The sequence below is a fragment of the Triturus cristatus genome, chromosome 7 (genome assembly GCF_964204655.1).
Source record: "Triturus cristatus chromosome 7, aTriCri1.1, whole genome shotgun sequence".
In the NCBI taxonomy this organism is placed as follows: Eukaryota; Metazoa; Chordata; class Amphibia; order Caudata; family Salamandridae; genus Triturus; species Triturus cristatus.
Window position 1 is genome coordinate 1,168,264,987 of NC_140590.1, and position 24,888 is coordinate 1,168,289,874.

At 47.4% G+C, this 24,888-nt stretch overlaps 1 protein-coding gene across 1 annotated transcript in view; it reads left to right on the forward strand.

Moving 5' to 3' along the window:
• SRCAP (Snf2 related CREBBP activator protein) overlaps positions 1 to 24,888 on the forward strand; it is a 1,742,136-nt gene that overhangs the window by 286,946 nt on the left and 1,430,302 nt on the right. Inside the window, exon 5 of the mRNA XM_085618450.1 lies at positions 18,015 to 18,200. Coding sequence (XP_085474576.1) covers positions 18,015 to 18,200 — 186 coding nt within the window. The remainder of the gene's footprint in view (positions 1 to 18,014; positions 18,201 to 24,888) is intronic.

Here is a 24,888-nt window from a genome sequence, read left to right on the forward strand (position 1 = left end):
CTCATTAGAAACAGAGTTCAAGTACATCTTGCCCTCATGTGTTTTTTATACATATGTTCGAGGCATGTGGGCTGCTGAATTCATATCTGTGCATAGATCGCCGCCAAGTGTTGGGTCCGGATGATTGCACATTGTTGTCCTGGAAGAGTCTTCGAAGTATCACGAGATAGGTGGCTCCTCCCCTGGACTACAGTGCGCATGGGCATCCTCTCCATCCTTAGATTGTTTTTTTCCGCCATTGGGTTCGGATGTAACTATCTTAGCTCAACTTAGGAATACTTCGTTTTAGGCCAAAAGGCCTTTAGTTTTCGTCGGTACAGTTACCGTTCGGTGTCGACTACTAGCTTTAGTGCTCCACACCCTCTTCCAACTTTCAGACCGGTTTGGTCCAAACTTCGAAGCTCGATCGACGATGGAATCGAGGACTCCATTCAAGAGGTGTCCGTTATGCCACGCGAAGTACCCTCATATCGACGTCCACCCAGTCTGTAATAAATGTCTCTCGCCGGATCACGACGAATCGAAATGCATGGCCTGTGCACGGTTCCGATCTAAGAAGACTCTGCGGAATCGACGGGCAGCAAGGCTCGAAGCACAGCAAGCAGCGCCTGCTCCCACCAACATATTCAGCACCGAGGACGAGGACGCCGAGAGCGTGGAAGAAGTAGTCTCTAGCCCCGCTTCAGAACATGATTCCCGATCGGACGATGAGGTGATCTTTCGACGTGAAGAAACCGTTGATGAGGTAGGAGACTTCGACGAGGCCTACGGGGCCGAAGAAGACAGCTCTCCCGAAGAGCTAGGCCAACCCGTCGAAACGGAGGCCGAAACTGTACGTCGTCATCAGGCTCCGGGCGAGGGATCGCCTTCGGGCCTTACCCAAGATCAAATACATGGTTCCTCGGCCCCACCTTCCGGTCCGGCCTCGAACACTCTGCAAGAGCCACTATTACCGAAGATGACCGGGTTATTAGACCCGAACCCATCCATTGCTCCAGTCCCTTCAAAAACGAAAGTGAAACTGGTGGTGGTCTGATCGAAGGCGTCAACCATCCACTGCCCCGACGCCGAAAAAAGTCGTCGGCTCCGACCGCGTACAAAGAGACTTCGGCGCCGAGCTCACCGCAGCGGATGCGGTCGATACACGGAAAAAGCATGCCCTCTGGCACCACAAGGCACCGAGACCTTCGGCGCCGACATCGAAGGCCGTAACCTCCGCAGTCAAAATGGCCGCCCCGGCTACGTCGACGCCTAGAGCACCGATGCCAACTAAGTCCTCGTCTACGTCGACTGTCGATACATCCCTTCAGACCAGTGACCCCCTTCCGACAAAGAAGTCGGGGCTGGCCTCGACGTCTACTACCAAGGTGCCCATCTAACCACCATCTGCGTTCGCTGTGCAGCAGGTCTCTGCATCTTTAAAACGCATCCGTGACCGGGCAACCCTCCACTCTATCTCGGGTCCCGACACAACCTCCCCTTGTAGAGTGCACTCGGAGCCCACCAACATCACGTTTGGGCTGCTACCGCCATCGGCACCGAAACTATTTCAAATTCGGACACGTGTCCTCCACACACAGTCCACCACCTCTGGCCTTACAGAACAAGACTCTTCGGGCCACGATTTATCGACGCCGACACTGGCAGGTTAATGCTCCACAAGCGCAAAATAACGCTAGTCAGGGAAGAGGAGCAATACAAAATTCCTCTTAAACGCAAGCTGCCAGCTGAGCAGGAACCAGTGCTACAAGAACACTTCCAACCCTTCCATTCAGATCCGCAGTCCTTTTCTCCTACCCCTTCCGAATCGGACGCAATACAGGACTATGGCGGGGAGGATACCATCTACCCTGGGGACGTAGATCCTGATGAACAACTACAAGACCCGGATCAGGCGTGGGATGATCCCACAGACCAAAGTGTCACGCCACATACTCAAGATGCGCAACTCTATAACGTAAAAACGTCTCCTACAGAGGACACGGCTGCATTTAATGCCCTCATCGAACGGGCTGCTGTTAATCATGGGGTGGAGCTCCATTCTGACGCCATTGAAGAAGACTTCCTGCTTGACACTTTCGCATCTTCAGAAAGAACTGTCAAAACACTGCCCATGTTAAAAGGGGTTCTCAAACCTGCTAAAGACCTTTTCAAGGACACCACAAGAGCCCGGGTGTTAAATCCTAGGATTGAAAAAAAAATACAAGCCTGCACCCGGTGACCCTAAATACATTGGGGGTCAATTGCCGTTAGACTCCATGGTGGTTGCCAATGCTCGCAAGAGAGCCCACTCACAAACGACTGGTGATGCTCCTCCCCAGACAAGGAGTCAAAAGTACTAGAAACATCAGGCAAACGTATTGCAGCGCAAGCAGCGAACATCCTGCGCATTGCTAATACACAGGCACTCCTGGCACGTTATGACAGGTCACATTACGACACGCTGGAGTCACTGCTCCAACATCTACCAGATGAGTATAAGGAGTCAGCGGAGCTACTCATTAGAGAAGGACAACTCCTCACTAATGCATCCATAAAATGCGCCCTTGACGCAGCTGACACAGCGGCTAGAGCAATAAACACAAGCGTCATGCTAAGACGTCATGCCTGGTTAAGAATCTCCGGCTTCAAACCCGAGATCCAAAACAATATTCTGAACTTACCAGTTAACACAGAATTCTTATTCGGCCCAGACGTTGACACTACCCTAGAAAAGATAAAGAAAGACACTGACACTGCGAAATCAATGGGGGCTCTGCAAACGCAGCAATTTCGTAGTGGCTCCTTTCGTCGCACTGGAAATAAAGGCACAACAAGGGGTCAGGGGTCACAACAGCAGTATACTAAAAGTGGCGCACAGAGCACCTATGACAAAAACAACAGGGGTGGATATCGTGGATCCAGCACCAAAGGCAGGGGACGTGGCTATGGCAACACCAGGTCCTCTCCAAAAAACAAACAGTGACGCCCTCTCCTTACCCCCCGACCACATAACACCTGTCGGGGGACGACTCCAGCAGTTCCTGTCCGCATGGAAGAACATCACCACGGACAGGTGGGTCAGGGACATCATCCAACATGGGTACTGTCTAGAACTAACTTCCACTCCACCCAACATACCACCAAAGCACCGTCCTATGTCAGCCGAACACTTAGATTTACTCCAGCAAGAAGTGCTTGCTATGCTCACAAAAGGGGCAATAGAAGTAGTGCCCGTCGACCAGCAGGGCACAGGGGTGTACTCTCTGTACTTCTTAATCCCAAAAAAGGACGGCTTGCTCAGACCTATCCTAGACCTGCGACCCCTAAACCTATATATACTATCGGAGCATTTCCATATGCTCACCCTCCAGCAGGTTCTCCCACTACTCAGTCAGGGGGATTTCCTAGCTACGCTAGACCTGAAGGATGCATACTTCCACATACCAATACACCCTTCACACAGGAAATACCTCAGATTCACTATTCAAGGGAATCACTATCAGTTCAAAGTTCTCCCCTTCGGAGTAACAGCACCCAGGGTCTTTACCAAGTGCCTGGCAACAGTGGCCGCGCATCTGCGGAGACAAAACATTCACGTCTTCCCTTATCTGGACGACTGGCTAGTTCAGGCCAAATCAGCACAACAATGTGCCACCCACATGTCCCACACCATTCACCTTCTCCACGGTCTGGGATTCTCACTAAATTACCCAAAATCAAGTCTCCAACCTGCGCACGTACAACAGTACTTAGGCGCAACGATCGACACTCTGGCTGCCACAGCTCAGCCAACTTTAGTGAGAATGAACAGCATGCAACAGCTGATCTCCAAATTCCGACCTCAGCACTCCCTTCCTGCGCGAGTATTCATGCAGTTGATAGGCATGATGGCCTCCTGCATTTTCATAGTCCCACACGCGAGACTACATATGCGCCCGCTTCAGGAGTGCTTGGCACGTCAATGGAATCAGGCTCACGGGCAATTAAAAGACCTAGTGTTGGTGAGCGGTCGGGCATACAACTCTCTGCATTGGTGGAATCCACAAAACCTTTGCAAGGGCCGACCGTTCCAAGAGCCTGTTCCACAAATAGTACTGACAGCGGACGCCTCTCTCCAGGGATGGGGAGCTCATGTACTCAATTACACAGTGCAGGGACTATGGACGACACAGCAAAAGAAGATGCACATCAACCTTCTGGAACTGATGGCAATCTTCCTAGCCATGAAGGCATTCAAAGTACACCTGTGCAACAAAGTCGTGTTGATCCGGACGGACAACATGACTGCCATGTACTACATACAGAAGCAGGGAGGAACACACTCTCCACAGTTGTCTCATCTGGCTCAGAGCATGTGGAAGTGGGCCATTCAAAGGAACATATTCCTCATGGCGGAACACCTCCCCGGCAAGGACAACCAGATGGCGGATCTGCTCAGCAGACACAGCCACCAGATGCACGAGTGGGAGCTACATCCGTCAGTACTCCAACCGTACTTCCAGCAGTGGGGTCATCCAGAGATAGACCTATTCGCCACAAACGAAAACGCAGAATGCCAAAGCTTTGCTGCCAGGTTCCCACATCCACAGTCGCAGGGCAATGCGATATGGATGAACTGGTCCGGCAGATTTGCGTACGCTTTTCCCCCAGCGCCATTAATACCGCTGGTGGCACGCAAACTGCGACAGCACTCACTGACACTCATCCTAGTTGCTCCAACGTGGGCGTGCCAGCCATGGTACACCACCTTTCTGGAACTTTCCGTGGTGCCGCATCAAAGGCTGCGGATCAAACCCGCACTTTTAACGCAGAACCATGGCGAAATTCAGCACCCAGATCCGCAACAGCTGAACCTGGCAATCTGGCTCCTGAAGTCTTAGAGTTTGGCTACCTAAACCTGCCACCTGACTGTATGGAGATCATCAAGGAGGCCAGGAGACCCACTACCAGAGCTTGCTATGCAGCTGAATGGAAGAGGTTTGTCATTTACTGCACCCACAATGACATTAACCCGCTAGACGCATCCATTCAGAACATAATCTGCTACCTCTTACACCTATACCGATGCAATCTGGCATACACCTCAATACGTATCCATTTAACAGCAATAGCAGCCTATCTCCAAAACAGGCAGCACCTCTCTTTATTCAGAGTGCCTGCCATCAAAGCCTTCTTGGAAGGACTTAAACGAGTAATTCCCCCAAGACACCCACCAGCACCAGTGTGGAACCTCAACTTGGTCCTCACTAGACTGATGGGTCCGCCCTTTGAACCTCTCCATTCATGTGAGATTCAATTCCTCACCTGGAAAGTGGCTTTCCTGGTTGCCATCACTTCCTTAAGGAGAGTTAGTGAACTCCAGGCACTAACCATTCAGGAGCCATTCATTCAGGTCCACGCAAACAGGGTTGTCCTACGCACCAACCCCAAGTTCATGCCCAAAGTCATATCACAGTTCCACATTAATCAAACTATCGAACTGCCCGTTTTCTTCCAAAATCCGCAAAATGTCGCGGAAAGAATGCTCCATACACTAGATGTAAAGCGGGCTCTCATGTACTATATTGACAGGACAAAGGATTTTAGAAAAACTAAACTCTTCGTTGCCTTCTCTCCACAACACAAAGGCAACGCCATTTCCAAAGCAGGAATAGCCAGATGGATCGTTAAATGCATTCAGATTTGCTATCACAAAGCTAAACGCACATTAACGGTTCACCCACGAGCCCACTCCACACGAAAGTTAGGGGCATCCATGACTTTCCTAGGAAACATCCCTTTACACGAAATTTGTAGAGCAGCCACATGGTCCACTATACATACATGTTCGAGGCATATGAGCTGCAGATTGTACACTTAGCATAGATCGCCATCTGGTGTTGGGCCCGGATGTTTGCAGTTTGTTTTTCTTCTTGGACAGTCTTTGGAAGTCACGAGTTCGGTGACTCCTCCTTCGGTCCGTACTGCGCATAGGCTTCGGCTCCATCCTCAGATTGTTTTTTTCCGCCATCGGGCTCGGATGTGATACTTCGTGCTCCGGCTTCGAACTTCTACGGTTCCAGCCTCGACGGAAAATCCTCGATTCTTCGAGTTCCTTCATCATCTTCATCTCTCGAAGCGGCACTTTTCTCCATCCCGTACATCGGCACCGGCCTTCGGGCCCTCCTCGACTCCGGTCCCGGCCGATGGAAAGGACTCCGTTCAAAAAGTGCCCAAAATGTGGGTCTAAATTTCCCCACACCGACCTTCATCAGGTGTGTAATCTTTGCCTCTCTCCAGAACACGAGGCCAGAGACTGCCCCGCCTGTAAGTCTTTTCGATCGAAGAAAACCATCCGGGATCGAAAAGCTCGACGCACCATGGCGCACTCATCGTCTGCAGCTCCACCGGACATCTTCGGAGACGGCGCCGAAGCTTCGGGGCAAACACACACCGAGCAGGAAGAAGATGTCGTCAGCGCTTCCGAAGCCGACGACTCCGACGTGGAGGACATCACACCGGCGCAGCGGGCCGTGAGTACTATGCCCCCTCCCACCCCCGCGCCCAAAACCAAAGAGACTCAGGTTACTCCCTCGCCTGCCGGCCTGGGCAAAACCAAGACCAAAGCTTCGATCACCCCACCTTCGGGCTCGGTGTCGAAGCACCCAAAGTCTCACGGCAGCTCGGGATCGAGCCAGCCGACGGCCGGTGCCGAAAAACAGCATCCGGCACTGAAGAAAGCAATATCCAGCTCGACTCCGAAGCCACCGGTGCCGAAGCCTGGACTCTCGGTGCCGACCAAACACAAACATAAATCTGTCGGCACCGACGCTCCGACGCCGAAAACTCCTTCGACGCCGAAAAAACAGGAGGCCCCAAAAAAGCATGGCGCACACAAACCATCGAAGCCCTCGGCTCCGAAATCACCGGTGCCGACGGACGATTCGACGCCACTGGCTCTGTTTACACCAGACCCTCTACAAAAGACTCTGTCCAAAGATCCAAAGACTGGACTTTTGACTTTAATTATCAAGAAAAGACGCCTTGATACTCCGGCTCCTCCTCCACCACCCAAAAGGAAGGACTCTGCTACTTCACCCCTCAGAGTGCCCTCCCCACTACCGCCTCCCCTACCTCCTCCACCACCTCCACCCCCTCCCCCTCCCAGGTCTCCGCCACCTCCACCTCACTACGATCCGGCCCCATCCCCAGATCCGGATGACGGGGACCCGGACAATTACCCGGCGGACGCCCCAATGGATCCCACTCCACCAGGGACCCCAGACCCATGGGAGGATTACAATAACCCTGATATACCAGATATACCTCAGGATGACCTATACCCATCCAGGCCGTCTCCTCCAGAGGACTCCTTAGGGTTTCATCATTTAGTGCAAAGAGCAGCACACTACCATGGGGTGGACATGCACAGTGAACCAGTGGAAGAAGACTTCCTACTGGATACATTTGACATACAAGACAAATCCACTTCTATTTTACCCATGCTTAAGGGTGTCACCAAGCACGCTACAGAGGTGTTCAAAGACCCTGTCAGGGCCAGAGTACTGAACCCTAGAATAGAGAAGAAGTACAAAGCGGCACCCGCAGACCCTGCATACATTAAGGGCCCTGCTCCCCTAGTTGTCTCCACAGCTAGAAAGCGGGCTAACTCCCAATCCTCAGGAGAAGCCCCACCGCCAGACAAGGAATCTAAACTTCTGGACGCGTCTGGTAAACGCACCGCCTCCCAAGCTGCAAACATGTGGCGCATTGCAAACACACAAGCACTGCTTGCGCGATATGACAGAGCACACTATGACGAACTAGAGGCTCTTATGCAGCACCTTCCAGAAAAACACAAGCGCAAGGCTCATGACCTGATACAGGAGGGTAAACTAATTACAAACACCTCCATTAAATGTGCCCTCGATGCAGCCGACACTGCTTCTAGAGCCATAAATACAAGTGTCCTGCTTCGTCGCCATGCCTGGCTCAGGATCTCAGGGTTCAAGCCTGAAGTCCAGGCATCCATACTCAACCACCCCTTTGACCAGCAAACTCTCTTTGGGCCAAAGGTAGTCGAAGCGTTGGAAAAGATGAAAAAGGACACAGACACAGCAAAGTCTATGGGGGCACTCCAAACACAAGCCTCTAAACGTTCCTTTCGACGCTCGTCCTTTCGTGGCACAGGCAGAGGCTCCTCCACCGATAACGCCTCTACCTCCTACAAGTCCCCTCCTCAAAATACCTTTTCAAAGGGGCGGTTACAGAGGCAACCACAATAAGGGCAGGGGCAAAACCAACAACACCCGTTCTGCCACCCCACCCGCACAATGACTCCCCTCCGCTCCCCCCCAGACCATCCCACTCCGGTCGGGGGCAGACTGCAAAACTTTATCCACACATGGGAGTCCATAACATCGGACAAATGGGTGACCCAAATCATTCGGTCAGGGTACTGTCTCGAACTAACATCTACCCCACCCAATATCCCACCAAGGCACCGTCCAATGTCTCAAGAACATTCCACACTGCTCAAACAAGAGGTACTCTCACTCCTCCAAAAACACGCTATAGAGCAGGTCCCCGTCAATCAACAAAATCTAGGGGTCTACTCCCTATATTTCTTAATACCAAAGAAAGATGGGACCCTCAGACCCATTCTCGACCTCCGGCCTCTAAATGCCTACATACATTCAGACCATTTTCACATGGTCACCCTACAGCAAGTCCTCCCACTCCTCTGCCAGGGAGACTTTCTCACAACCTTGGATCTGAAAGACGCATACTTTCACATTCCAATACACCCCTCTCACAGGAAATACCTCAGGTTCGTGGTGGACGGGCAACATTACCAATTCACGGTTCTCCCCTTCGGGGTCACCACCGCACCACGGGTGTTTACCAAATGCCTAGCAGTAGTAGCAGCACACCTCAGACGTCAACATATTCACGTCTTCCCTTACCTAGACGACTGGCTGATAAAAGCCGCGTCCTACGACCAATGTGTGCAGCATACAAACAGCACCATCCAACTGCTCCACCAGCTAGGCTTCACGGTGAACTACCAAAAGTCCCACCTCATACCATCTCACACAAAGCAATATCTCGGGGCCACTATAGACACCTCCAAGGGTATTGCCTATCCAAACTCAGCCAGAATCACAAGCATTCAAGCCTTACGCAAAACATTCCTTCCTCAACACTCTCTTCCAGCAAGAGTGTTTATGAAGCTCATAGGAATGATGGCGTCTTGCATTTTCATAGTGCCCCATGCAAGACTCCACATGCGTCCACTTCAAGAGTGCCTAGCACAACAGTGGAACCAGGCCCAGGGTCAGCTGACGGATCTGGTGTTGGTGGACGGCCGCACACATCACTCTCTGCAGTGGTGGAACACCCCAAACCTTTCCAAAGGGCGGCCGTTCCTGGACCCGGTTCCTCAGGTGATTCTAACAGCGGACGCATCGCTCTCCGGCTGGGGAGCGCACCTCCTACACCTCACCATGCAAGGTCTATGGACGCCACAGCAAAAATCGCTCCACATCAACCATCTGGAGCTCTTGGCGATCTTTCTAGCCCTAAAATCTTTCCAAAAACAGATTTCGGGCAAAGCAGTCCTCATTCGCACAGACAATATGACTGCAATGTATTATATCCAAAAACAGGGGGGGACACACTCTCCCCAGCTCTCCCGGTTAGCCCAGAGCATATGGAGATGGGCAATTCCTCAAAACATCTTTCTCCTGGCACAGCACGTTCCAGGCGTACAAAACACCATGGCAGATCTGCTCAGCAGACAAACGCAACAAATACACGAATGGGAACTGCATCCACAAGTTCTTCACCCATTCTTCCAACAGTGGGGGCATCCTCAGATAGACCTCTTCGCCACCCACGAAAACAAAAAATGCCCAAGCTTCGCCGCCAGATACCCACACCCATTGTCCAAGGGCAATGCGATATGGATGAACTGGTCAGGCAGATTTGCATACGCCTTTCCACCTCTCCCACTAATTCCATTAGTGGTCAGGAAGCTACAACAGCACTCCCTCACACTCATTCTGGTAGCTCCCACGTGGGCCAGGCAGCCGTGGTACACCACGCTACTACAACTGTCAGTGGTACCACATCAAAAACTGCATCTATCCCCATGCCTCCTAACCCAGAACCATGGAGAAATCAGGCACCCGGACCCAGCTCAGCTCAACCTGGCGATCTGGCTCCTGAAATCCTAGAATTCGGATACCTTAACCTTCCCCCTGATTGCATGAACATCATCATGGAAGCCAGACGTCCTACCACTAGAGCATGCTATGCCGCAAAGTGGAAAAGATTTGTAATTTACTGCCGTAACAATACAATCAACCCTCTAGATGCATCCATACAGCACATCATATGCTATCTGCTCCATCTTCACAGGTGTAACCTGGCATATTCATCCATACGCCTACACCTAGCAGCGATCGCTGCTTATCTACAAAACAGACAGCATTTATCACTCTTCAGAGTGCCCGCTATTAAAGCCTTCATGGAAGGCCTTAAACGCGTAATTCCTCCCAGGGCACCACCTTCCCCTGTATGGAATCTAAATTTAGTTCTTACACGACTAATGGGTCCGCCCTTCGAACCAATGCACAAATGTGAGCTACAGTTTCTCACCTGGAAAACAGCTTTCCTTGTAGCTATCACTTCCCTTAGAAGGGTTGGTGAAATACAAGCGTTCACCATACAGGAACCCTACATACAAATGCATCACAGCAAGGTCATACTTCGCACAAATCCGAAGTTTCTGCCCAAAGTCATTTCCCCCTTCCACCTCAATCAATCAGTGGAATTACCTGTCTTCTTTTCGCAACCCCAATCTGTTGCAGAAAGGGCCTTACACACACTTGATGTGAAAAGGGCGTTGCTATACTACATACAAAGAACGCAACCCTTCAGGAAGACTAAACAATTGTTCGTTTCCTTCTCTCCACCACATAAAGGCAACCCCATTTCTAAATCAGGGATAGCTAGGTGGATTGTAAAATGCATACAAATTTGCTATCAAAAGGCAAAGAGAACATTATCTGTTCCTCCTAAAGCCCACTCTACAAGAAAGTTAGGGGCTTCTATGGCTTTTCTAGGGAACATACCCTTAGATGACATCTGCAAAGCAGCCACATGGTCTACACCGCACACCTTCACAAAACACTACTGTGTAGATGTGCATTCCAAGCAGCAAGCTAGGGTGGGCCAGGCTGTTCTAAAGACACTTTTTCAAACAGCTGCAACGGATACCGGTGGTCGCCGCTAAGGTTGGGTACTGCTATATAATCTATGCTAAGTGTACAATCTGCAGCTCATATGCCTCGAACGGAATATACTACTTACCAGTATGCATCTGTTCTTGGCATGTAGAGCTGCAGAGTTGTACACGCCCACCCGCCTCCCCGGCTACCTGTATCCGTTCCAGTACATCTTATTTAGATACAACACATGGGTTTCTCACTGTTATTACTACGCTCCCTCATTTCCCTGTTGGCGAAAAACAATCTGAGGATGGAGCCGAAGCCCATGCGCAGTACGGACCGAAGGAGGAGTCACCGAACTCGTGTCTTCCAAAGACTGTCCAAGAAGAAAAACAAACTGCAATCATCCGGGCCCAACACCAGATGGCGATCTATGCTAAGTGTACAACTCTGCAGCTCTACATGCCAAGAACAGATGCATACTGGTAAGTAGCATATTCCTTACCAAACACTACTGCGTAGATGTACACTCAAGACAGCAAGCAGCTGTAGGACAGGCTGTTCTCAAAACTCTTTTTCAGACTGCTGCAGCTGGCACTGGTAGCCGCCGTTAATAGGAGGTACTGCTATGTATTCTATGCACAGATATGAATTCAGCAGCCCACATGCCTCGAACTGAATATGCTACTTACCAGTATGCATCTGTTCTTGGCATGTAGGGCACTGATCGCCTCACAAACCCGGAGAATAATCGGAAGCAAACAAAGCAGCAGGAGGGGAGGTGTGCATCCGAGGAGCTTGCCACGAAGATCATTGTATTATTCAGTAAGGCGTCCTAACGGAACTGATTTGAACATTATTGTTTTCTTTGAAAATGTTCGCCGCGGCGTTACGAAATCGAGAAACAGCCGCTGAGGAGATGTTTTCTGACTCTCCAGCAACAACACGCAGCTTATTGATAAAGGTACTAATAAGGAATTAAGTGGAGGGGAACAAGGTCTAAAGGAGAAATATCGCATTTTAGAGAAATTAATGCGTCAAGAACAGGCTAAGTGGTGGGAGTCGAAATCTTTACAGCGGTATCTAGATGTGGGGAGGATACCCAGGGGCTGAGAATAATGATTGCCCCAAGTTACGACACCCCAAACCCCCGAATGATGGCTGAGTGGGCAGAAACGAATCTGGACTCATCACTCAAATTGGTCCAGATATTAGTGAAATATGCGGATATCGATCGTGGTGAGCTTCAAACTAAAATAGATGCCCTTGACGCTGAAATAAGAACTATGGGTGATTCCCAACAGAAGAGTTACATGAGGATATGGTGACAAGACTCAGTAAAGAGGAAGAAAAAATTAAGCAAAGAAAGACTTTTAAATTTCGAAGGGATAAGGATGATTATGCAAGCGGTCAAATTTTTACATTTGCACGTAAATTTGATGCCTACAGGTCAGCAACAGTAAATAAGCAAGGGCAAAGTTTACCCAGTAATTTAATGGCAGGTAACACCCCCTCAATGTCAGACCTGAGTTCCGCAGTAGAGAGTGAATCAGACATAGAGTGTAGAGCGGACTGTGCAATCAAACCTACATTAGGGTAAGAACTGGATTATTTAAGGAGAAGTAGAAGAGAAACGTTGCGCCCCCGAAATCGACCGGCAAAAAACGAAGAACAGAGAGCAGAAAACAACGGAGGAAAGCAGCCCGAGAACGCCGCCAACAGACGCCAAACTCGAGGTCGGGGTGGATGGAGGAAGAAATAAAAAGTACAATTCAGACCCCATCCGTGGCACCTCAAGCTATGACTATAATCAACTTGGCTCAGGTGGATTTGACACGGGCAGAGGAACAACTGCTCTCTTTGGGTCTCTCATACTGTCCCGAGTCCAACTTTGATTACCCTCAGACTCGGGCTGACATTTATAAATTCATCCGCAAATTAAAATTAAAGTTCCATGCTTTACGCCCTCAAATATCCGGAACAGGAATTGGGGCTCTCCCCAATAATGACATCAATAACCTGTCCGATTTAATGGTTGCTGACCTTGATACGTTAAAAACTATACAAGATTTGGCACAGGAGGCTGACAGTAATATGAATAGATCTGATGAGAGTTTTGCTGAAATGCACAATGAAACCAGGCAATCACCAGGAATGGACATTAGTTCTAAACCAGACACACCTTTTAAAAGTCAATCGAAATTCACTCCTATTATGCCAAGAGATTCTGTGGATGTCCTTAACGAACAAGTTGTGGCACAGGTGAAAAAACTTTATTTGAATATTAACAAGACTAAAAGAAAAATAACAAATCATGAAAGAAAGTATAATCAACTTATTGAGAAATTGAAAAAGGAGAGCCAGGTAGTGATTAGAAATTCGGACAAAGGAGGGAACATTGTGTTATGGCCATTAAAGCAATATTTGGAGGAAGCATACTCTCAGTTAAATGACACTGATTGTTACCGAAGGAGCTCTCCATCCAAATACAAATCTGTGCAGAATCTTCTCTTTTCCAAATTACTGGCATGGAAGAGCATGGGTCTATTGAACATGGAGTATAAATATTTGAAGAAAGAGCATCCCATAACGCCATCATTGTACTTTATTCCAAAAATACATAAAAACATCAACAAACCACCAGGCAGGCCCATAATATCGGCCTGCAATGGATTATTGGAAAATATGTCACGGTATATGGATTACTTTTTACAGGATCACGTCAAAAGTTTAAAATCATTTGTACAAGACACCAGCGATTTCATTAGAAAAGTTGCTGACATAAAATGGCAAAAGGGATGGTACTTAATAGCTCTTGATGTTTCCTCCTTATACACGTGCATAAAAAACTTAGATGGTCTTAAAGCTGTGGAATATTTTTTAGCCAACAGACCACTCAAATATGCACGACACAATTCAATATTGATGGACATGCTGGCATTTTGTTTGGAAAATAACTTATTCATGTGTAAAAATCAAATGTTTCAACAAATACAGGGTGTTGCCATGGGGGCCAGCTTTTCCCCCAGCTACGCCTGTTTGTTCATGGGTTGGTGGGAAGAGCTGGTCCTCATGAGAAAACATGAACATATGTTTATGAACAATGTCGTTTGCTGGCTCAGATTCATAGATGATTTGTTTGTCATATGGAGTGGATCAGAGAATGAGGCACACAAATTTGTGACATCTTTAAATATCCATGATGTGAATTTGCAATTTACCTCCAATGTCAGCAATACTAATATAACCTTCTTAGATGTGCAAATCAATATAGTAAATGATAATATGACTACATCTCTATACCGTAAGGACACGGCAGGGAATACTATGTTGCATGCATCTAGTGCGCACCCTCCGCACTTAATACAGAGTATCCCATACGGAGAGATGCTGCGTATTCGTAGGGTTTGCAGGGAGGACTATGATTTAAAAGAGAAACAACTGGAAAGTAAAAAGCGATTCCTAGAAAGAGGATACAATAGTGCATCTATTGATACTGCTATAGTTAAATCTAGGGAACGCACCAGGCAAGATCTATTACAGGTCAACAGCAAATCCCAGAAAGTCTGTACAAATAAAGGGGAGGTGGGTAAGGAGCCAACCAGGTTGATACTAACTTACTCCAGACAGGAACAACAGTTGCGAGCCATTATTAGACGAAATTGGCCTATAGTCCAGGATGACCCAGTGATTGGAGCATTGCTCCCTAAGCATCCGGCTATAACTTATAGAAAATCATTCTCAATGGCTAATGCACTAGTTCGAAAAAACCCTGAAGAACAACAGCAAATAGGATGGTTGGTGGCTAGAAATGGTTTCTTTAAATGTTCTAGCTGTAAAGCATGTCAGTATGGTATAAACAAAACCTCATATCACACTGCTTTTAGTGATAAAGCTTTTGATATAAAACAACACCTCACATGTCGGACAGAATATGCTATTTATGTTCTACAATGTAGTTGCAATCTATCATATATAGGCAGCACTAAGTTATCTGTCCATAAACGCATTTTACAACATACAAGGGCCATCGTTAACAATGACCCTAGTTACCCGGTGGCTAGGCACTTTAAATTGCATCATGATAGTAATCTACAATTTCTGAAATATTTTGTCATTGATGCTATCCCTACCCTAAAAAGAGGAGGGGATCGTGAACACAAATTAAGGCGCCTTGAAACAAAATATATTTTGGAGATGGATACTAAGCAGCCAGGAGGCCTCAATACTAGTGAGGATCTGCATACTTACCTTGACTAAGAACAATTATAATAGTATAATCTGTAACAAATATGCCTACTGCAACCCAATTGTTTTAATCAAACAGATAAGCTGAGCACTGCGATCTTTTATCCTCTTTGTATTTTCTTCTTTTTATGCTGTTTATATGCTGTAATGTTTAGGTGTTTTTATGGAGTAGATTTTAGTAATTGGATTGTATTTATTAACATTTTATGTATTTAATATTTATATACATATTTATATTAATTTTAAGTACAATAGTGGGAATCAATTATTCTAAAATACAACCTATAAATTCTCCTGGACCCTAGTCTCAACACTTACACAACAAATACCCCTTACTGCCTCTAAATTCAATTTTGAAATGAAATTAATCAGAAATAAATGAGGCAAAGGGAGCAGGATAACATTTTACCAATTATAGCACGAGCACTTTAAAACAAGGGAAAAAGAAGGGTAAAACAAAGCTGTTTGTAGTATGATAGATTTTTCACAATTTATTAATTTTCTCACATTTTAGGCACTAAAAAATTGGGTCCATTCAATACAATAGACATTAGGTAATACCGGTCCTTTTTTGCATTTAAGCAAACTATTTCTGAAAGTTATTAACATTTGTAATAGAACCGGTAAGGTCTTACAACACATAATTTAGGAACCAAGCATTTATGCAAATTACTAAGTTCTGATTATGTTATTGTATATATATGCATTTTACAATAAGGTGTTGTTAACTGAGTTTTATTTATATTTATATATTTATACTCGATGATTGTTAGCTTTATGACTTTTTAAGCATTTATGCCTTTATTGTTCAAGTTTTGAAACATCTTGCAAACTATTCATTGTTTGATGTTTTTTATGTCTATGAATTATATGATTGGATGCCGTCACTTTAAATAGACTAAGCACACGAGGTAACGCTGTCATGTGATCAAGGCAGGGAGCTGTCGAAACGCGTCATGGCGATTTTTCTAAAGGAATAAAATAGAAAACGAGCACTTATCTTGGGTCCACTCTCGTTTGTTTGTCTGAAACTTTGTGAACGAGACTGCTTCATATATATATATATATATATATATATATACACACACACACACACACACACACACACACACACACACACACACACACACACACACACACACACACACACACACACACACACACACACACACACACACACACACACACACACACACACACACACACACACACACACACACACACACACACACACACACACACACACACACAATTATTATTTCTGGGGTCCCCGCACATGGGCGGGAATATTCAGTGCTTAGGACTTTGATGATACCCATGGAAGATAACTAGGATTACAGGTAAGTAACTTATACTTTCTCACAGTGAGCTGCACCTGTTCCTCTGTCACATCGTGCAACCTGGCCCACACCCTCTCCCAGTACCTATGCAATGGCATGCACCCACAGATAGTATGTGGCAAGGTGCCTCCCTGACCACAACCCCTCAGACAGGTCCCATCCCAAAGCAACAGTTTTCCGATATTGTCCATCTGACTGAAAAACCTATCCAGCACCGCTTGGGGGGTGTTTTGCAAAAATATAAAATAAAAGAATTTGGGCAAGTAGATCAACTTATATAATGCTTCCTTGCCAAGCAGTGATGGAGGCAGGCTCTGCCAGTGACTTGTATCTTGTATGTATGTCTTCTGGACTTTGCCCAGCCTCTCCTGAAAGAACAGCTCCTGGTTAGTCATAATGTAGATCCCTAGGTAGGTAAAACTAACTGGGTCCCATTGGACCTGGAAGAGTCCAGGAGAGGGGTGCCAGTGTGTCAAGGTGTAAGCTACAGATTCATTCCAGTTCATGCAAATTCCTGTGAACACCTTGAAGGCGTTCAGGATTGCCATAATCCGTGGAAGAGACTGGCAGGTGTCCACCAAGTAGAGAAAGACGTCATCTGTATAGGTTAATTGTCTTCCCAGTTCGGGTCTCATCTTAAGATGTGGCTCTGGGCATCTTCACGTATCCAGCTAGCGAGTTTCTCAATGGCCATCGCAAACAGCAGCTGGGTCAGCTGTCATGGTTGCCTGAGAGCCCAACTTTAGTCGACAAAATGCCTTGAAACTCCTCCAATGGGCTTCTGATTAACTTTTCAGAATTTTTTTTTCTGGTTTGTTTTTTTGGCTCCTCAGAGACCCTTTTATGTTAACAAATAAATAAAAAATTAATAAATAAAAGCAAAAAAGAACATGAGAAATGTGCTGTAAAATGTGTTCCAGGGGCAACCTGCACACGTACAATGATCTACTTTTAATTTATTTGGAAAGAACATTTGTGACAGAACTAGGATTATTGGTAGGGAACATTTCCTTATCTTTCTTAAAAAATAAAACTTCTGGTACACAAAACTGCTCTAGTTTTGTACTTGGTGTCCAGGATGTCCACTTGGATGGTGGACTAAGGGTTGCAAGTAAAAGTGTTACTACTTTGAATGCTTGTATTTGTATGTTCCTTTTCCTAAAGTCTGGGCCCTTTATATTTGTCTCTTTTCCTAATATCTGTTAATTCTTTTGTTTCATTCGATCTGCAGGAGGCAGAGATTGAGAATAGGATTGCAGAGCTCAAGAAGGAAGGATTCTGGTCTTCCAGAAGATTGTCAAAAGTACCTGAGCCGCTTCGCCCTAAAGTTCACTGGGATTACCTCTGTGAGGAGATGCAGTGGCTGGCAGCAGACTTTGCACAGGAAAGGCGGTGGAAGAGGGGTGTTGCCAGGAAGGTGAGTTTTACTGGGCAAGTTGCAGCTGGGACTTCAAGGAAATCCGAACACACAAGGGATTTTCTAGGTTCATGCCAGCATGTGTGAACAGGGTTGTGGTTTTGAGCACTGTAAAAGTAAATGCAGTGTGCGGTGTTGTAGATTGCATTATGTACTCGTACCATGGCGAAGTGTTATTCTTATAATTTAATTTTGATGTTCAGCGCATGACCTATGACATGAGAACCTTGTCCCCAGAAGCCCACAATGTATAGTTACACAGACTGCACAACTCCACCAAACCAGTGAAGCAAATGGGGAGACAAAAAATTGAAGTAGCAATGTCCGATGTCTGCACCAAACTTCGGATGTTAAAGGTAAAAAAAGATTCTGCACTATACGGGAGGGTTGTTAGCACACTGTCTTTGGCAGACATCCATAAGGTGCACAGTCATTGCTAGTCAAGTGCCTCACCTTTGAGTATTTTACTACAAAATGAGGGTGAAACCAAGTAGTGTTTCAAGGAACACACAGCTGCACTCAAGTCTCCACAGGGGGGTATTTGAAGAATAAGAAGAGTAGCCAAAATTATTGGTTGTGGGTGGTCAAAAGCTTCTATAGATTTAATGTAAAAGACCCCTCCTTCGTCTCTTGAGGCAGGCTGATTTAGGAGAGAAGTATAAAACACCTCAAAGAAACATACAAATCCATGAAAGACTTATTTCCAAGTCGCACACATCGTGTAGAACAGGAACCATCTATTCTGAAATTAAATTGTACGAGGCGTGTGTAGCTATATATACAGATGCTCTGCACACTCTTGCAATCCAGTGTGGGGTCTAGATGTGTGCAAGTTGTTTTTGTTTGCAGTTTTTTGAGTCATGAGGTATTGTGACGACTCCTCTTTTTGATAATACGCATTGGCATCGACTTCATTGATAGATTTTCTTTCCGTTGACTGGTTTGGATGTGTGCTCCAGATCGACACCATCTGCGAGCCTCTCGAACTTCACTGATCCTCTCCCTTTGTTTCTTGAACTCTACCGTCTGACTTCTGGATTTTGTTTAGGGCTCCCAGTTTCATGGTATTTATTTTTTCTACTTTTCAGTCTGTATTTATTCCTATTTATTTTTTGCTAATTTTATCTGTATTTATCCATATTTATTTTGGGTTATGTGGAAAAATTAAGCTGAAACTAGTATATTTCCACATTCATTCAACCGATCAATATGCTCTCCTGGTTAAATGCCTTAGAGGTTTTAATGATATCTAAACCCACAGATGATAAATCAATGCACTCATATGAAAACCTACACATAATTAGTATCAACCTTTGTGAGAAAGTGGCTCTGTATATACTGTTCCCTAATATGTACAGGGTGTACAGAGTCCACAGTCCCCCAGAGGCTGATAGAGGTCAAAGTTAGGTATGACCTTACTCTCAAAAGTGGTAGCTTGGTCGAGCAGTAAGGCAGTACCAGAGGACAGTGTAAAGCATTTATTGTACCCACTCAGTCAGCAAATGGTTTCACACACTCAATAACTGAACTCTAGGCCAATGATTTGTATATATAAAATATATGCTTGTTTTATTTTTAGAACCCCAAGGGGGTAAAAATATACTTTCTCAGAATGAGAGGTTGAATGTAAATACTTTTGTTTCAAGCAATAAATTTGTGTAAACAGTCACAGTTGGTTGCAATAAACAATCCTATTTCCTAAACATAACAATGCATTGAGCTCAATGGTAAAATCAGGTTATTTGTAATAAATTACTTTTCAGATTACTTTTGGAATCCCAGGTCTGGATCCTAGAACCAGCCTGGGGTCAGTATTCAGAATCAAGTGATGAAAGTCGACTTAATAACTGTAATGATTTTTAAATAATATTTAGCTATTTCAAAAGTTAGCACTTAGAAAATATTTCACAGAAAACATTCAATGGATCTCTATGGCAAGAAATTCAAATTGCAGGTAGAGTACTTTATCGTTACTTTAGTAATCCAGGACTGGGTGCCTAGACCCAGGACTGGGGTCCTTATCAAAAGCAGGTAAGTAATTTCGTTTGCAGAAATGGTACGATTTTAAAAGAATATTTCAAATTTGCAAAAGTAGACACTTAGAAGAAATTTCACAGAAAAGCAGACAATGGTTTCCTATGGGAGAAAAATGAGTTAGAAGTAAGTATAGTTGTGAACACTTTTCAGAGTCAGGGCTGGGCACCAAGATCCAGCACTGGGAGCTCACCTAGGAGCAGGTGAGTAAATTCGTTTTTGTCACTTGGCTGATTTTTGGTGAATTTTTGCAGTTTTGAAAAGTTCACACTTAGAAGATTTTTGAAGAAAAAGCCAGTCAATGTTACCCTATGAGGAAAATGAAGTTAGCGGTTTAAGGGTAAGTACTCGACTGGTAGTGTTGAAATTCCGGGCCTGGACTCAGGGGTCCCCCAGTGTCAGGTAGGTACAGTTGGTTCACCCTCAGCGGTTTCAGGACGGCCGGGTGCAGAGAGAGTTGGGCCCAATGTTATCCTATGAGGGATAGGGGGGCCTTGGTTGGTGGCTGCTGTCTGGCAAGCCACGCGGCTGTGGGAGCTGGGCTCCTGGTCACTTACTCAGGGCAAGTGGGGAAGTAGGTTAGTGTAGAGAGGGCACTGCCAGGGCCACTCGGGCGGCTGGGTGCAGGGTGCTTTTGAGCCTTAGGGCGCTCAATGGAAATCAATGGGAATGTTCCGGTTTGGAAAGAGGCTGCAGGCTCGGGGACGAGGATGTTTCAGGTGCCACCACCACTTCGAGAGGTAAGTTGGGTAGTTGTAGGTTAGGTGGGTACCCCGGGATTGGGCACAGGGGGTCGCAGGGCGCCGGGTGCAGGGGTGCCTTTTGACGTCGGGAATCTTACCCTCTGGTTGATCGCGGCTGGGGTGGCACTTGGTTCTGAGGCTGCAGGCTTCTTCCGGGATGTCGAGGGGGGTCCTTGGGTGCCGGACTCTGGGTCACAGTCGCCGTGGGGTCGTCCTCTGGGTCTTTGTCCACTCCGGCACTGGCCAGGCTTGGCTGGTGCAGAGTGTGTTGGGTCCGCGGTCCCGGGCTGGTGCCAGGGATAGCAAGTAGGTTTCTTGAGTAGAGCCTCTACTCGTGGGAGTCCCAGGGGCTTAGAGCTAAAAGGTAGCCAGGTCCTCCGGGGTTGGTGAGGTTGCTGGCCACGTGGGATGCCGCGCTGGTGCAGGTTCGAGAGTCGACAGGCCGGTAGGGCTGGGGCCAAAGCAGTTGGTGTCTTCTTCTCTTTTTAGCAGCTGCAGGGCAGGTCTTTGTTCTTCTTGCTCTTCTTGTCGTTTTTCTATCTGGAATCTGAGGAAGGAAGGTTCAGGGGGCCCCTAAATACTAGATTTAGGGGCGTTACAGGTAGGTGAAGGCCAGGGACCAATGGGTCCTTGTCCTGGGGTGGGTACACCCCCTATCCTGCCTCTCTCCTGTGGGAGGGGGGCAGTAGCCTAATCCTGATAGGGTAGGGCCTCCCATCTTCAAGATGGCGAGAGCCCGGAGATGTGCTTCACCTCGCCTCCCCCACCTGAGGGGTGGGGTGGGCAGGCTGGCACATCCCCTGTCCTTGTATGGGGTTTCCGGCCAAGCTTCCCGCCAGAGTGGGGGGTTGCAGTGGCCTGGGGAAACTCCAACTGGCGGCAGGCCTTTGAAGCTTCCCTTTGCTCATCCTGGGGGAGGAGATTTCTCACCTCACCCAGGATGTGCATTGTTGCAGGCCCGGGAGAGCAGGGGCTCTCCCACCCAGGGGTCCAGCAACGTGTCTGCTGTGTGGCAGCCTGGGCAGCCTCAGAGCAGACGTGGATTGCAAGTTAGCTGTACGGGGGCATCTTCTAAGATGCCCTCTGGGGTGCTTAGTACATTAAATCCTACACTGGCATCAGTGTGGGTTCAATGTGCTGAGAAGTTTGATACCAAACTTCCCAGGCTTCAGTGTTGCCAATATGGTGCGGTGGAGCTCGTGTTTGACAAGCTCTCAGCACCATGTATTCTTAAATGACAGCACTGCACTTACAGTGCCCAGGAATGGACCCGGGTACTGTAGGGGCACAGGGCTCCTGCTCCTGTGCCCACACCATAGGCGTAATGCACCCAGCTAGAGGGGTGGCTGACATATGCCTTGGCAGTGTAGGTGATGGGCATGGTACACAGTGATGTGTGCCATGTCGACTCTTTGTTTTGTCCTGCACCCAGACACTCAGCCTGCAAGGGCAGTGTGTGTGTGTAAGGGTACAGGGCCTCTGAGGGTGGCACAATGAGTGCTGCAGCCCTTAGAGGCCTTCCCTGGTCACAAGGCCCTGGGTACCTAGGGTACCATTTACTAGGGGCTGACATGTGGCTAGGGTTTGCCAATTTGGAGTTTGTGTGGTTTAAGGAAGGAACATAGGCCCTGGGCACCTGATTGGCAGGAACCCAGGGTACACTCAATCGAAGTACATTCAGCAATTTAGCAAAAAGTGGGGGCATACCATGCAAGAAAGATGGCACTTTCTCACACAACCCCCCCCCAAACGAAAGGTGATGAGACTAACCTTGTCCTATGGAGTCTTCATTGTCTAAGTGGAAGAACCTGGAAAGTCCATCTGCATTGGCATGGGCAGTCCCTGGTCTGTGTTCCACTTCAAAGTCCATTCCCTGTAGGGAGATGGACCACCTCAGTAGTTTTGGATTTTCCCCTTTCATCTGCATTAGCCATCTGAGAGGTCTGTGGTCAGTTTGAACTAGGAAGTGAGTGCCAAACAAGTATGGCCTCAGCTTCTTCAGGGACCAAACCACAGCAAAGGCCTCCCTCTCAATGGCACTCCAACGCTGCTCTCTAGGGAGTAGTCTTCTGCTTATAAAAGCAACAGGTTGGTCTTGGCCTTCATCATTGGTCTGGGATAGGACCGCTCCTATCCCTAGCTCAGAGGCATCAGTCTGCACTATGAACTGCTTGGCATAATTTGGAGCTTTTAGAATTGGTGCTGAGCACATTGCTTCTTTTAGGGTGTCAAAAGCCTTTTGACAACTAACTGTCCAGTTAACTTTCTTGGGCATTTTCTTGGAGGTGAGTTCTGTGAGGGGGGTCACAATGGACCCATACCCCTTCACAAACCTCCTGTAGTACCCAGTCAAGCCAAGGAATGCCCTGACTTGGGTCTGGGTTGTTGGAGCTATCCAGTCCATGATGGCCTGGATTTTGGGTTGTAAGGGCTGTACCTGGCCTCCACCTACAAGGTGGCCCAAGTACACCACAGTGCCCTGCCCTATCTGGCATTTGGATGCCTTGATAGTGAGACCTGCACTCTGCAGAGCCTCTAAAACCTTCCCAAGGTGGATCAGGTGATCCTGCCAGGTGGAGCTAAAGACAGCAATATCATCAAGATAAGCTGCACTAAAGGACTCCAACCCAGCCAGGACATGGTTCACCAACCTCTGGAAGGTGGCAGGGGCATTCTTTAACCCAAAGGGCATCACAGTAAACTGATAATGCCCATCAGGGGTGGAGAATGCTGTCTTTTCTTTTGCTCCTGGGGCCATGCCAATCTGCCAGTACCCTGCAGTTAAGTCAAAGGTACTGAGAAATTTGGCAGCCCCCAATTTGTCTATCAGTTCATCTGCTCTTGGGATAGGGTGAGCATCTGTCTTGGTGACAGATTTGAGCCCTCTATAGTCCACACAGAACCTCATCTCTCTCTTTTCACCCTGTTGATGAGGTTTGGGGACCAGAACCACTGGGCTAGCCCAGGGGCTCTCTGAAGGCTCAATGACCCCTAACTCCAGCATCTTGCTGACCTCAGCTTTGATGCTTTCCTTGACTTGATCTGACTGTCGATAGATTTTGTTCTTGACAGGTGCACTGTCACCAGTGTCCACATCATGGGTACACCAGCTTGTCAGACCGGGGTCAGGGAAAAGAGGCTAGCATATTGTTGCAAGACTTGCTTGCAGTCAGTCTGCTGTTGGGCAGAGAGGGTGTCTGAGAAAATCACACCATCTACTGACCCATCTTTTGGGCTGTAGGATAGGAGGTCAGGGAGTGGCTCACTCTCTGCTTCCTGTTCTTCATCAGTCACCATCAGCATGGTGATGTCAGCCCTATCATTGTAGAGTTTAAGGCGGTTCACATGGATGACCCTTTTGGGTGTCCTGCTAGTGCCCAGGTCAACTAGATAGGTGACCTCACTCTTTCTCTCTAGGATAGGGTAAGGGCCACTCCATTTGTCTTGGAGAGCCCTTGGTGCCACTGGCTCCAAAACCCACACCTGTTGCCCTGGTTGAAATTCAACCAGTGCAGCTTTTTGGTCATACCAGTGCTTCTGGAGCTCCTGGCTGGCCTCAAGGTTCTTGGATGCCTTTTCCATATACTCAGCCATTCTGGACCTTAGGCCAAGCACATAGTCCACTATGTCTTGTTTGGGTTCCTGAAGAGGCCTCTCCCAGCCCTCTTTTACAAGACATAGTGGTCCCCTTACAGGATGACCAAACAGAAGTTCAAAGGGTGAGAAACCTACTCCCTTCTGTGGCACTTCCCTGTAAGCGAAAAGTAAGCATGGTAACAGGACATCCCACCTCCTTTTGAGTTTCTCAGGGAGTCCCATGATCATACCTTTCAATGTCTTGTTGAACCTCTCAACAAGGCCATTGGTTTGTGGGTGGTAGGGTGTAGTAAACTTGTACTGCACTCCACACT